Below are 13,098 nucleotides of genomic sequence, written 5' to 3'. Positions count from 1 at the left end.
GAAAGGGCTGAGTCCCAGCTCCAGGAAGGCCCTCCATCCCCCTTCACACCCTTTCCCCAATAACAACAACAACAACAGAAGTAGTGCTTAGTTCAAGTTTCCAAACAAGAATTTATTCTTTCTTTTTTAATCTTTTTTTTCTAAAAAAAAGTACCAGGTACAATTTTTTCCTGTTGTTGATTTGCTTTGTGTTTTCAAGTTTCAGCAAATGCTTGTTCCCCTCAGCCCAGCCCCAGGAGTCAGTACTGAGGCTGGGTCAGAGTCTGGAGTGGGGAATGGGGTAGTTTGGAACCACATGACTGAGTTTGAGGGGTGCCCCTCACCCCAGCTGAGGTAGGTGGGTCAGAGTCTGGCCAGGTGAGAGGAGGCACCCCAGTGCTTGGCCCTGACTCTGCCCCCTGGACACCTTCTTCAGTCAGGACCCCAAAGCAAGGAGACACAGGTAGGAGGAGAGGGACAACTGGAGTCTGGAGCCCTAGGTGAGGGGTGGTTAACCCCTGTGTGTGTGCATACATGCACACTCTCTCACACACACATACCACACAAAGACAAGCTTGTGCACACACACATACACATAACTTGGCTTTCAGCGATAGGTCAGAGGGTAGGGGAAGTGAAGGGACTGGGGGAAGGACAGGGGAAGCTGAGGCTTTGGCTACTGACTCAGTCCCTCTGGAATTGCCCCTCTTCCCTCAGCTGAGGGAGAGCAGTTCTCCTCCTGCCCCCCGCATAAGCCTCTTCAACTCCTGAGGTTGGAGCACTATCTGAGAGTGGGAAGCAGGGAGGAGTGATGCCAATTATCAGGTGTGGGAGGTTACCAAGGCAATCCAATTTGAATAAATTATAAATTAAAAATAAATAAAATAATAAGTGGCCCCTGCCCAGGACAGGGAGGCAACGCTGGCATAACTTGCCTGGGAACTTGAGACAATCTCAGGGTAGCTCCGGTTCCTCCCTACTACCTAAGCTGGCCTAGGAAACCCAAGGGAGGGGACAGGCACATGGAGTACCCGAAGTAGGGCAGGGTGTAGTAAGGATCAGAAGCTTTAAACACCCAAATAATCCATTTGGGCGTGAGCATGGTGAGGGCTTTAATTCAAGCCTGAAGGGTCTCTTGCTGTCTCTCCATATATGTTCTCTAAGATGGAGCAGGATGGGCAGGTCGTTAGCCTGCATGGGTTCAGAGTGCTGGCAATCAGGGCAAAGGTGAATAACGTGGATTATGAGGGGCCTCGGTCACAGCCTGCAGTTCGTAGGGGAGCCCTGTGTCCAGCTCCAGGCTCCGGCGGGAAAAAAGCAGGCGGATATCTCCATGCAGGCTTAAGCGGCCTGAGCGGGAGCTCCGGAACCTGGACAAGGACAATGTGATCAAAGTAAGAATCCAGGCTGGGTTCAGTGGTTCATGCCTGTAATTCCAGTGCTTTGGGAGGCCCAGGTGGGAGGACTGCTTGAGCCCAGGAGTTGGAGACCAGCCTAAGCAACATAGCGAGACCCCGTCTCTAAAAATACATACATACATACATACATACATACATAAAAATTTAAAAATAAACTAAGCAAGAATCCAGACAGTATCGAAGCAAGGAGAGATCCTCTTCAGGGAAGGGATACCTGGGCCTCCCCAGCCGTCCTTGGGCCCTCTCCTCACCTGAGGTGCAGCAAGTAGCAGAGGAGGCGGTGGGTGGGGTTAGCATTTCCCTCCTCACCCACAGGCACCAAAAAGAGGCGATGGCGCAGGAAGGTCATGTGGGCAGCAGGCATGTCCGAGAAGTCAAAGGTCACGAGGAACATCTTTACCACAGTCTGGTTGGGGTTAAATAAGGTCTAGGGACAGGACAGTCAAGGTTGGTAGGGCCTGAGGGCTGCTTTCCTCTCTCCCCACTCCCACTCCCTCAGGGCAAACTCACCACTTGGACGGTGCCCACCTTGGGCACGCTGTAACCCTTCCTCCCCAAGGGGTTCAGATCCACGATGCCCTGGGAAGGCCAGGGAGCCATCAGTCAAGGTGGGGACTAGGAAAACCCCAAGCCCTAAATACATGTCCCTCTCCACAAGCTCTCACCCTGAACCTGCCCCTGCCCTACACTAGAGTTCTCCTCACCTGGCCCTGACTCACTCCTAGGTGAGGAATAAGTAAGAAATACCTCTTGCCCCCGGCCCCACCCCCAAATCCTCATCCTTCTGATGAACTGACTTTGGGGTTGGAGTCAAGGCATACCAGGAAGGGAGCCGGGGCATTTTGCTCAGAAACATCAAAGAATGTGACAGTGACAGGCAGCGTGACATGCTGGGGGCAGTATGACCCACTAGCTCCAATTTCTGCTGTGAAGCCCTCAATGTGGCCAGATGGTGCAAAACGTCCTCGCAGCAATGATTCCTGGGATTAGGGTAGGAAAAACACATTATGAGAGAGATGCCAATTCTTTTCCTTATCCATCCAAGCCACATTCCACCATCCCGCCTCTCCCAGGACCCCGGCAATCACAAAGCCCAAGGGGAGCTACCTCAAAGTTGCCCAGCAGGGTATGGCTGACAGCAGGGGTAGGAACAGGGGAGGCACTGGGGGGGCTCAGCAGGCCTGGCCCCTTCCGGAGGCTTCGAAGGGGGCTCCTGGTAGAGGAAGGGAAACACAGGGGGTTGGCTTTAGGTATTCTGGGATTCCTGCTTATGCCCTTGGACTCCACTCTCTGCCACTATGTAGGGCTTCTGCCCTGGAGTTCCCTACTCGGATGCTGGAAAGATTACAGACTTCTGCCCCCATTCTCAGGGACAGGGTAGAGGAAAAAGCTGGTCACTTACAGCTTCAGGCGACGGGCTCCTTTCAGCCTCCGCCCCATGGGACCGCAGTCTGTTGTGTCCTATGGAGAAAAATGATTGGGAAAAGAGACAGGGTGAAGGCCACGTATGTTTTGGGGCAGAAGCTCATCACAAACTCTCAAAGGAACACCCCACCCCCCAGGCCTCCATCTTTATCCACACAAATATCCACTTAAGAGTACATGAAGGACAGGCGCAGTGGCTCACGCATGTAATCACAACACTTTAGAAGGCCAAGGTGGGTCAATCGTTTGAGCTCAGGAGTTCGAGACCAGCCTGGGCAACATGGCAAAACCCCATTTCTACCAAAAATACCAAAAATTAGCTAGGTGCAATGTCATGTGCCTGTGGTCACAGATACTCGGGAGGCTGAGGTTGGAGGATCGCTTGAGCCTGGGAAGAGGAGGTTGCAGTCAGCTGAGATTGTGCCACTGCACTCCAGCAGTGATGGAGTGAGATCCCATCTCAAAAAAAAAAAAAAAAAAGCAAAAAAAGAGTAAATGAGGTCCTTTATTGGCTTACCAAAACAGGCTCTTTGGGCCCAGGCAGCAGGTGGCTCCAGAAGGGTGTGGCTTTGGCATCAGAACTGTTGGCAGCAGTAGGGTGGCCCAGGGATCCCCGGCGCCTCCGAGGGGCTGGCCCCTCTTCCTCAGAGCTGACATCTGGGGCTTCTCCAGCAGTAAGCAGCCTTCGCTTGGTGGGGCAGGGGCCTGGAGGTCCAGGGCCAGGGGGTGTGTGCTCGGGACTGTGCCCATTGGCAGTGCCAGGGGACTCCCTAGGCCAGAGGCTACCCCCATTGCCCACCCCAGCCACTGGGCTCTTACCCCCTATTTGTGCAAGACTGTGCAAATCAGTGTCAAGTGTGTGCAGCTGGCCTTGAGGGGCTGGCCCTGGGGACTCCCCCAGGGACCCCTGTCCCCCTGGACCTGGGGAGGCCCAGTCTCTGGTGTGCAAAGTATTGCAGGAAGCATTTGATGGGGGGCAGGGGGGACTCCAGGCCCCTGAAGTCCAAGATGAGGTGACACTACTTCTCTGTTCCACAACACAGAGGCCATGGTGGGAGAAATGCTGGCTGGCCACACCTAGTCCCAGCCCCAGTCCCTCTGGGCCCAAGAGCCCCACAGTAGATGGTTCTTCAGGGGGTAGTCCCTCTCTGGCCCCCAGCCCAGGGCCTCTCTTCAGCTCCCGGGGACCCTCAGTGGGTGGGGCTTGTCGTTTCAGGGCCCTATGAGGCTCAGAGGTACCAGCCGGAGGGGAAAAGATGGATACCTGGTAGACCCCGGGGGATGTCGCCCCCCCTGCTGGGCTGTAGCCCATGAGCAGGCCACCCTGGAGGGCCCCCTGCCTGACTGGAGGCTGTGAAGGGCCAGCCTCCGGCTCTGAGGATGGAGACGGCTCCGCCTGCACGTGGCGCATGAAGCCCCCCTTGGGTCAGGGGGGCCCCCCAACACGGCCTTTATGCTGGGCCTGGGCTGGGGGGCCTGGGGACATCTGTGTGAGAGAAGAGAAGAAAAGGTGGTCAGGGGAATCAATGAGTCTTCTTCCTTCCAGCTGAGTTTCAGACCCTCTCCTTGCCTAAAGGGGTGATTTTGATGGGTTCCCAGGGATGAATGTGTACAAATCCCTGGATGGACTAATGGAATATAGAGACCACTCTCAGAACTCCTGAGAGGGTGAGAGGTTTAGCTCAGGCTTCTTACTGGACGCGCTTCCCCCCCTTCTCCCTGGTACTTACCCCGATGAAGAGGCCTCAAGCCTAGCTGTGCGTCCCCTCTTCCCAACTGATGCCTTGTGTCCCTAGCTTGCAGTCTGATCCATGCCTGCTGCACTGGCAAGGTGACTGCCACCATTCCGTGCAGCTCCTGAGCTCAGCAGGACCCTGAGGAGAGAAGAACAGACATAAGCCAGGATCACTGGAGCCAGCGGTAAGGCCTGTCACCAATTATAGGCTAATATAGTACACCCCAGGACATCCTTCTCCCATGTGAGAGGCTCTTCAGGAACAGAAAGGGTAGGCTTGGGGTCCAGGGCCCATATGGCAGAGTTGCGCTACCTAAGGAGTCAAAAAGGCAGGTCTTGGCTCAGTATAATAAGGATGTGACAAGTGAGTTGAGGTAGAATAACTACTTGTCGGGGCCACCATTTGAGGACTCCTGCCCTACATGGAGGAAGGGATGAGAGACCCCCAAGATCCAAGAGACCATGCCAGCTGAGAGGCGGCCAGGGGAAGAATTCAGCTCTCTTACTCAAAGCCACCAAATTGCACAACTCCTTCTTATATGTCTGTCTCCAAAGGGACAAGTACCATCCTAGGGCACTAAGGGCAGAGGTCTCACATACAGTTACACCCCATCAGCGGTCCTCAGAGGTACAAAGCTCAAGTCAGCTCAGAGCTGGCCCTTCAGCCCTGAACTCCAAATTGCCTCCAGCAGCCTGTCTCTTTTTAACAAGAAGCAACAAATCCGACCAAAAACAAGAAGGGGAAGGGGAAGGGGTCACTGCCAGAAGGCACTTTCTAGGGCCCTCCTGCAAGGCTCTGCAAACTAGAGATAAGGCCGCAGCAGTCAGTCAGCTGGAAGCAACTAGGGAGTACCTCTCCATGCCCCTCCCCCAATGCTCACACACCCAGCACCAAAACCCCAAACCACTGGTGCATAAGATGGTCTTCACTAACTATTCCAGCCCATAGTAGGATGAGGGGAATGTCCAGTTGAAAGCCAACTGCCCCCAGGGTCAGCCTTCTCCTTTGCTGTCTGACATTCACAGTGCCCTTTCCCCTTTAAGGAGTGCCCTTTGAATGCCTACCCAAGACTCTTCCTCCTTGGATAGGTCAAATGCCATCTCCTCCAGAAAGTCTGCTCTGTCCACCCCAGACCATAAGCATCTCTCCCTTCTCTGAGACCTCACCAATGGCAGTGTTACTACTTCCTGTAAGCTCACTAACAGTTCTGCTCACTCCTGTGGGTAAAGCATCTTCTAGACTGACCACAGAGTTCCTGAGGACAGATCTGTGTCCCAGCCCTCCATCCCACCCCAAGTACAGGGGTAAGCACACAGCAGGGCTCAAAAAAAGTAGAATGCAAGTCCCAGAGATCTGGGCAGCAGTCCTGAGAGTGGAGAGAAAAAATTCCCAGATGAGAGAAGCAGAGAGATTAATTGTACAAGGGAGAATCAGGAACAGAGGTGGGGGTAGGGAGCACGCAGAAAGGAGAGATTTGTACCCAGGGACTGAAAAGCTCTCCTACACCAAGTTCCCATCGTTGTACCCCACTATCCCATTTCACCAAATTCTCCTAAGAATTGGGATCCCTAAGAAAATCCTGGTTCCCTGTGGTGGGCGGGATGGCTGGAAAGGGCAGAACACCAATGGCAACCTGCACTATCCTACCTGCAACCAACCTTGTCAGAAGGTACAACCTGCACTAATTTCTACCCTTATTTCCTCCACTCAAACCACACAGATGCAGGAGGGGCCTTTTCCTTAGCACCACCACTTCCTGGTCATCCCAGTTGCCCTCTTGACCCCTTGCCCTGGGGAAGCCAGGGGATGACATGATGCCCTACTTGACCCCAGCATACCTGGCATCTGCTCATTAACCCCAGAGCCCTCTCAGTTCCCACTCTGTCAACAAGACGCTCTTAGATTCACTCCCCTGCCACCCAGCCAGTCTGGCTCTATACCATGGCTTCAAGCTGACTCATGGGGCAGGACTGCAGGGGATGGGGGCAGGGAGGAGTAGGCCAAGCCTCACTCTTCGTGCAGGGGGTGGGCAGCAGCTGGCATCAAACAGCTGTGCCAGGCTGTGGCTGGCAAGGACTACAGCTCCCAACATGCCAAGGGAGCAAGGCCAGCAAAAACAACAAGTCCCAGAATACGTCTGTACCCTTAGACACTTTTGAGGCCTGGGAGGTGGGTGAGGTGGGTATTGGTATAGGTATCAGCTTCGAGGCTCATTCTCCCCTTCCCTTCAGTATTAAAGATTTCCATTTCTACCATGATCAAGGAGAGTGACAGGAAGAATTCCTATCCATGTGCTTTCCACCTTCATCCTGTGCAGAGAGAACTGCTGCCAGCTGCTCTCTATTTTGTCCCTACATACATCCACACAAGCTAGGGTGGCTGTTCCCACGGACCACCACTGTGGGTGGGAAGGTCGACCTCTTCTCTCTTACCAACCCCTCGACCCCTAGCCTAGAGTCCTCTACCTTCAGAGGGGAGGAGCAGACCTTAGCAGCCTCTTTAAACTAAGCCGGGCAGGCTCTCCTGACTCCTGGACTCCTTGTTCTGGACGATCCCTTACCCCCTGCGCAGCCTCCCAGGTCCTTTCTCACTCCTCTCCTCCCCACAGACTGGGACAGGCCCCATACTATACTGGAGCTTCGGAGATTTGCTCTTTTCCTCTAGCACACTCACCCCGCTCCCAAATGGGCTCCGCTGAGGTGGCTGCTGCTCCGGGCCCTTCCGTCCCTTCCCGGTCCCTCCCTGTGGATCCCCGGTCCTCCCTGCCACGGGCCCCCAACCCAGACAAAGGGTGGCTCAGGCTGAGCCCTGCTCTGCTAGGCTCTTCGCTGTTCAGCTTCGTGTGCCACACTAGCGGGCCCTGGCGCCCGCAGCCCCCCAGCCGCTGCCGCGCCCCTCCCTGCGACGGTCCCTCCCCGGGGCCGCCCCGGCTCCGCGCCGCCGACTCCGCTGCCCCTCTGACTCACAGGCCATTTCCTACCAGCTGATGGGGCCGCCCGCCCCGCCCAGCGCCCCACCACCCGCGCCGCGGCGGCCACGGCCGCCACGCCCCCCTCAGGCTACGCCCTCCCTGGAAAGCGACCATGCTCATTGGTCCATAGGAAGCCAGCCTCCCCGCGACCTCAAGTGCGAGGCACGCCCCCTCCAAGAGGCACACGCCTATTGGTCCACAAGGGGGGTGGGCCTACCCAAGGTCGCTCCGCCCTTCTCCTTAACCCGTCAGCTGCCGGAGTCCAAAGCAACACCCTGCCCTGCCATTTAACCCTTTCAAAGGCGTAGGCCTTCCACATCTTACCCCTCCACCCTACTCCCCCACCCTTCCTCCTTCCAGGCCGATTAATAGGAAGCACGAGGGCTTTAAAGATAGTTTGACAACCCTCAAAGTCTGCCTGCTGTCTATACCAGACCTCAGACCCCAAATACCTCACTTCCATTTGTCTTTCCCCACCTTCCAAACCAAAGCTTCAGACCTGGAGAACTGGTGAAGCCCAGGAAGCTTCCTCCATGCCAGAGAAGAAAAAGGCCTGAGGTGGGACCTTATCTCCTTCCATGCTAAGAAGTGGTACTTTTCCCTCTGTTACTCTTAAATTGATGTTCTTTTGCCTTCTTTAGAGGAGCCCCACGGATTCCTAAGATAGGGATACATTTTAATTTCAGGACAGGCATTACTCTTTGTGCCTCTGAACTCCCTTTCTGAGATCAGGCTGTCCCATCCCTTCTGCCAGCATTCTTTCTACTCACAGGCCCATGTTCAAGGAGACAGAGCATACAGGGAAGTAGGATAGGAGGGCTTCTGCCCAGAATGGGGGAAATAAGCCCAACTCTTGTGATGGAGCTCAACCCCATGACTCACAGCTCCCTCAAAACTATCCACCCTCCCACTGAGTCACTGGGCCCTAGCCCAGTTCAGACCCAGTCAAATCAAATGGCAGCAGAACCAGCATCCCTAACCTTTGTCCTCCTATTCTTTAAATGACCAGGATGGAAACCTTTGCAAGGATTGAGCATTCAAAGACACTTTCTAGAGGACACTCTAGAGGTAACCTAAGAAAATCAATAGTCCCGTCTACCCTGCCCTCTGCACTTGTCAGCAAGTCATACAATTTGGGACTTAGGAGGCTTTTTCTCCCAGTCCTTCACAGAAGCAGGAGGCAAACACCAGAGCCAAAGAGGGAAAGTCCATTCTACAGTTCAGAGGCCACAGAGAGCCCAAGGTCCTCGTTTCTGCCTTGCCTGTGTTGTGGAGCCCCCAGGGCCCTGAGGTTATATCAGTAGATAGTAAAAAGAGGCTCCTTCCTCTTCCCCCTAGTCCCTCAGTCCTAGACTTGGGAGACACAAGCAAGTAACAGTCCCTCTAAGCTCCCTTCTCTCTACCTCACCCTAGACCACCCTTTTCAAGAGGAAAACCCTGAATAAGAACCCAGTTCCCTTGGACTGACTTCCTTGCTGGTTCCCTAGTGTAAGGAACAGGATTAAGGAAATTTTCAACGCCCTTGTCAAAATTACAGTGTATCAACGTAAGAGCCTACTTGCCTTAATAAAAACTTACTAGGAAAACAGAGACATAGAACACTGTAGAAAAAAAATAATCCCTTAGCAACTCCACCTTATTTTATCTTTCTGCCACTACCATAGGCCAGGCCTTGGTTACCTACAAAGGTCAGAGGACAATAGTTCAGGGTGAAGGATCAAAGATGTTCCAGGCCTCAGTGTACCCTGGGAAAGCAGCAGGGTACAACCAAGAGGACTTACCACCAGGCACCGTGGCTCACGCCTGTAATCCCAGCACTTTGGGAGGCCAAAGTGGGCAGATCACAAGGTCAGGAGTTCGAGACCAGCCTGACTAACATGGTGAAACCCCGTCTCTACTAAAAATACAAAAATTAGCTGGGTGTGGTGGCGCACACCTGTAATCCCAGCTACTCAGGAGGCTGAGGGTGGAGAATCACTTGAACCCAGGAGGCGGAGGTTGCAGTGAGCCGAGATCACGCCACTGCACTCCAGCCTGGGCGACAGAGTGAGTGAAACTCCGTCTCAAAAATAAATAAATAAATAAATAAATAGGCCTTACCTTCCTGCCCTAAATTTACCCTGCTTTATTTTTTTTTTTATATAGCGGTTATCACTACTTGACTTCTCCCTCCCCCTCCACAATTTCTTTCTCCCCTTACTAGAATGGAAGCTCCATGAGAGCAGCAACTTTGTTTCGTTCATGCTCATATTCCCAGAGCCAACATTAGTCCCTGGCAATGTTCAATAAACATTGACTGAAGGAAACAACAGGCCCTGGGCTGAGTGAACAGCAATCTGGCGATCTGGATCCTATCTTCTGCCCTTTCACTGTGACATCTGGGGAATCACAGTCTCTTTAGCCATAAATTTCCAAACCTGTAAAATGAGGTGGTTGTATAAACAATGACTGCTGTGGGCCTCTGCAGCTCTACAGTTCTAATGACTGTGGTTCACTCATATCCATATCAGAGGATAGCTCCAGGCATTCAAATGCTCTGCTGCCTTGTACCAAAGCAGAAAGGCTATATCCTCCAGTCTCAGCACAGCAAACTGATGCCCTTTCTCTTCATGCCCCACCCACTCACGCAAACCGCCCCAGTCCTGAGGAAGCTAGAGAGAGTCTGCCCTAGGCCCGCCCTCTCTGAGAGACTGTCTGGGAAGCAGTGTTGCCATAGCAATCAGCTCCTCCTCAAAAGGCTTCAGCCTGCCCTTTTTTACCCCACCCTACCCCAGGGCTTTGTCTGTCCTCAGCATACCCACCCCCCTCCCCAGCCAGTCTCTCAGCTCCTGGGTGGTTGTGTGAAGAGGCTGGCTTGGGGCCCCTTTTAGCAACACTGTCACACTCATTCAGCCACTGTGTGGAACTCAAGCCTTTCCCACCCTCTCCCAGCCAGCCCAGGGGCAAAAAGAACTCTTAGCACTCCATCAAATCCCCTCAGGGAAGCAGAGGAGCCCTCAAGAGAACTAGGTCCTAGTCTTGGTTCTGATAGTGCTTCCAAGCCTGGAGTGTGGGGAGCCACTCCCTCTTCCTCCCCTAGCTGAGGCTGGAACCTCACAACCCTTACTGGGTTCAGCTTACAGTCGTGGCCCACCTCTCAAAACAGACAGAAGACCCTCAATACTCCTCACCACTTCCCCCGTCCCACAGAAGCCCTAGCATTCCCCACCCAGAAGGATAAGGGTGGGAAAAATCTGTTTGTGGCAAGTGGTTAAATGTGGCTACCAGTCACTTACTGGTCTATGCAAGAGACCTGGGTGGTAGTGGTGGGGGTGGGGTCTGAGCCCTGCCGCTGGTTACCAGGGTCTCTAGTCATTGAATACAAAGTACCGGGCAGGGCACAGCTCCTAGATGGGCAAGGGCCAGGCCAGGCCCTGGGGCAAGGAAGGAAGTGGGAAATGAGCACACCCAGAGCATAAGGGCAGGGCAGGGCGGGGGAGGGGGGAGACAGAGACCAAGGCCGGCTCTGGGAGGAACAGGAACTAGGATGGGGGGTTGACAGGAACCCAGTGGGGGAAGGGTCCCCCGGGACCTCAGCTTGGGGAAAAAACCCCAGTCTCAGCTGGACAGATCCAAAATAGACTGAGGAGACAGTCACACAAGGCCTAGTGACAAGCAGGGTCTGACTCCTCTCTGAGTGCCCAGGCCAGAAGGTGGAGTTAAAAGCTGAGCAGACAGGAGTGCAACAGATTGACCTCTTCACCCCTCTAACCCCAACACCCTTGCTCTTAGAACCCAGAACACAAGTGTCTTCCTGGAGTTACTACAATGCCCTAAACTGTTACTTTCTCAAAGTACTGGGGGTTCTGTTCTCCCGCCTCAACTGGGGCCTACAACCCCTTCCCCTAGATAGTGCCCGCAGACCCTCCGACGCCGCTACACTCCTTCTCCATTAAACAGTCCCCCTTCCTTCAAAGCGCCTCCATGTCCCCTGCCCCTCATGTACCTCCTCCAACCCCCCACATCAGACAGAGACAGCCCCCTCACAGTGCACCTCGCAACCCCCCCCACAACAAAGCCCTCCCGCCCTTCCCCCATAGAGGCCACTGGAGAATGCACCTTGTTGCCCACACATTGAGTCCCCAACTGCTCCCGCGACTTCGTATCTTCCCTCAACACACAGCAGTCTCCAGATTGTCTGCAAAGCGCACCCTCATCCGCGTCCCTTCTTCCACGCTCACCCTGCCCCACACCTGTAGTTCCGTGGGTCCCGTTGCACTTGGGGACGTGGTAGTGGTTGGGGCAGTTACTGAGCAGCCCTAGCTGTAGCCTCGGCCTGCAAACCTCGCCCCTTCGGTCCGAGCCCCGCCCCCGCAACGCCCGGGCCCACCCTCTCCCTTGTCCCACCTTCCACCTTCTCTGGACTTGTCCCTTTCCTCTTTTAATTTCTCGAGCTCCTCCCCTGTAGCCCGGGCCCCGCCCCCCTCTAACCCCACACCTCCTTCGCGTTTTCTTTGCATTTCCCCAGGATCCTCAGCTTTTCCCAGGCCCCACCCTCTATCCCCGCCTCCTCTCGGTCTCTCCGCCTTTCATCAGGACCCGCCCCCTCAGATTCCAGCCTGGCAGAAGTCGCGCCAGGCCCTCTTCCACCACGATCCCCCTCCCATCTCAGAGCCCCTCCTCCTTCCGCCCCTTCTCCCTCACGTCTCACCCGGGCGGTCGCACTCCAACCAGGATCCGCTGGCTCTCATTGGCGGTGGAGGCCCCAATGGATGAAGGAGGAGACAAAGTGATGGCCGTAGGTCGCCTGAGGTCCCACCCCGGCCACGTGCGGCTTCTGTGATGACAGGTCTAGAGGGGCGGGGCCTCGGCCGGCAGGCTGCTAGCCTGAGCGGAGCGGATCAGGGCGGAGGTGGGGAGACGGAGCCAGGGCCAAAGCCACAAGCCTGAGGGCTCTGAGCCGGGTTGGGGCTATCTCGCTGCTTGTGCACCGGTGTGAGCTGCCGCCGGAACTCGAACCTCTTTGTAGGGATGTCTGGGTGGGCGCGTGCATTTGCACTAATAGGGGAGGTACGTAGGGATTGCAAGGTAGTGCAGGGAATCTCAGGGGTCTGTGAAAATGAGGGAATCTGGGCGGTGGGATTCAGGTTTGCGAGGTTGAGCAGTTTCTGAAGCCTATGCTGTGAAGGCAGGTGTGGGTTCTGGGATGGGATGGACAGTAGGAGGCAGATCTGTACCTATTGAGGCAGGTCAGCGAGATCTGTGAATTTTACGACATGAGTGTTGATATGGAGTTAGGAGGGCCTGCAATTGCTGGAGAAAAGTGGGGCCTTTCCCTTGTACAGGTGTTGAATGAACTGCATGACAGTTACATATCTTCTGCAATTTAAGTGGCGCTTGAGTCTCTTCTCTCCAACCTCTCCCCAGGAGATAAAATAAGAGAGGGCGACGCTTCCCAGACACCGGTAGATGGCAGCACAGGACACTTGCAGAACTGAGAGAGCCCAGCTCAGCGCCAATCTGTGGCCTCTCCGAGGAGCGGACCGTTTGGGTCTGATTTGATCAAGTTCTACAAAAGTCACATTCTTTT

General features: G+C 54.7%; 1 protein-coding gene across 11 annotated transcripts; it reads right to left on the bottom strand.

Moving 5' to 3' along the window:
* Window positions 1-81: 81 nt before the first annotated feature.
* Window positions 82-12,333, bottom strand: ATOSB (atos homolog B). 11 transcript variants are annotated; one of them, XM_063609812.1, is made up of 10 exons: window positions 11,916-11,944; window positions 4,553-4,696; window positions 3,642-4,308; window positions 3,340-3,527; window positions 2,800-2,858; window positions 2,505-2,610; window positions 2,219-2,377; window positions 1,908-1,976; window positions 1,649-1,824; window positions 82-1,349 (listed from the first exon to the last, which is right to left on the bottom strand). In XM_063609812.1, the coding sequence occupies exons 3-10, from the start codon at window positions 4,231-4,233 to the stop codon at window positions 1,196-1,198; spliced, it is 1,503 nt and encodes a 500-aa protein (XP_063465882.1). In that variant the 5' UTR covers window positions 4,234-4,308; window positions 4,553-4,696; window positions 11,916-11,944; the 3' UTR covers window positions 82-1,195. The 11 variants fall into 11 exon arrangements, with proteins under 11 accessions (XP_063465882.1, XP_055149809.1, XP_055149807.1 ...); XM_055293834.2 differs by having other exon boundaries at window positions 11,628-11,920; XM_055293832.2 differs by lacking the exon at window positions 11,916-11,944 and adding an exon at window positions 12,220-12,333 and having other exon boundaries at window positions 3,340-4,308.
* Window positions 12,334-13,098: the final 765 nt, after the last annotated feature.

This window comes from Symphalangus syndactylus, chromosome 9 (genome assembly GCF_028878055.3).
Source record: "Symphalangus syndactylus isolate Jambi chromosome 9, NHGRI_mSymSyn1-v2.1_pri, whole genome shotgun sequence".
In the NCBI taxonomy this organism is placed as follows: domain Eukaryota; kingdom Metazoa; phylum Chordata; class Mammalia; order Primates; family Hylobatidae; genus Symphalangus; species Symphalangus syndactylus.
The sequence above is the reverse complement of the archived record's forward strand: the minus strand, read 5'-3'. Positions and strand labels throughout refer to the sequence as shown.

What these genes read in the sequence shown, in the direction of transcription:
- ATOSB (XM_055293832.2), bottom strand. Translation starts at nt 4,233, where the DNA reads ATGCGCCACGTGCAGGCGGAGCCGTCTCCATCCTCAGAGCCGGAGGCT. An exon ending in CCCTGCTGGGCAACTTTGAG is followed by an intron (nt 2,378 to 2,504) that starts GTAGCTCCCCTT and finishes CCCTAATCCCAG; the next exon opens with GAATCATTGCTGCGAGGACG. An exon ending in AGGTGGGCACCGTCCAAGTG is followed by an intron (nt 1,825 to 1,907) that starts GTGAGTTTGCCC and finishes TCCTGTCCCTAG; the next exon opens with ACCTTATTTAACCCCAACCA.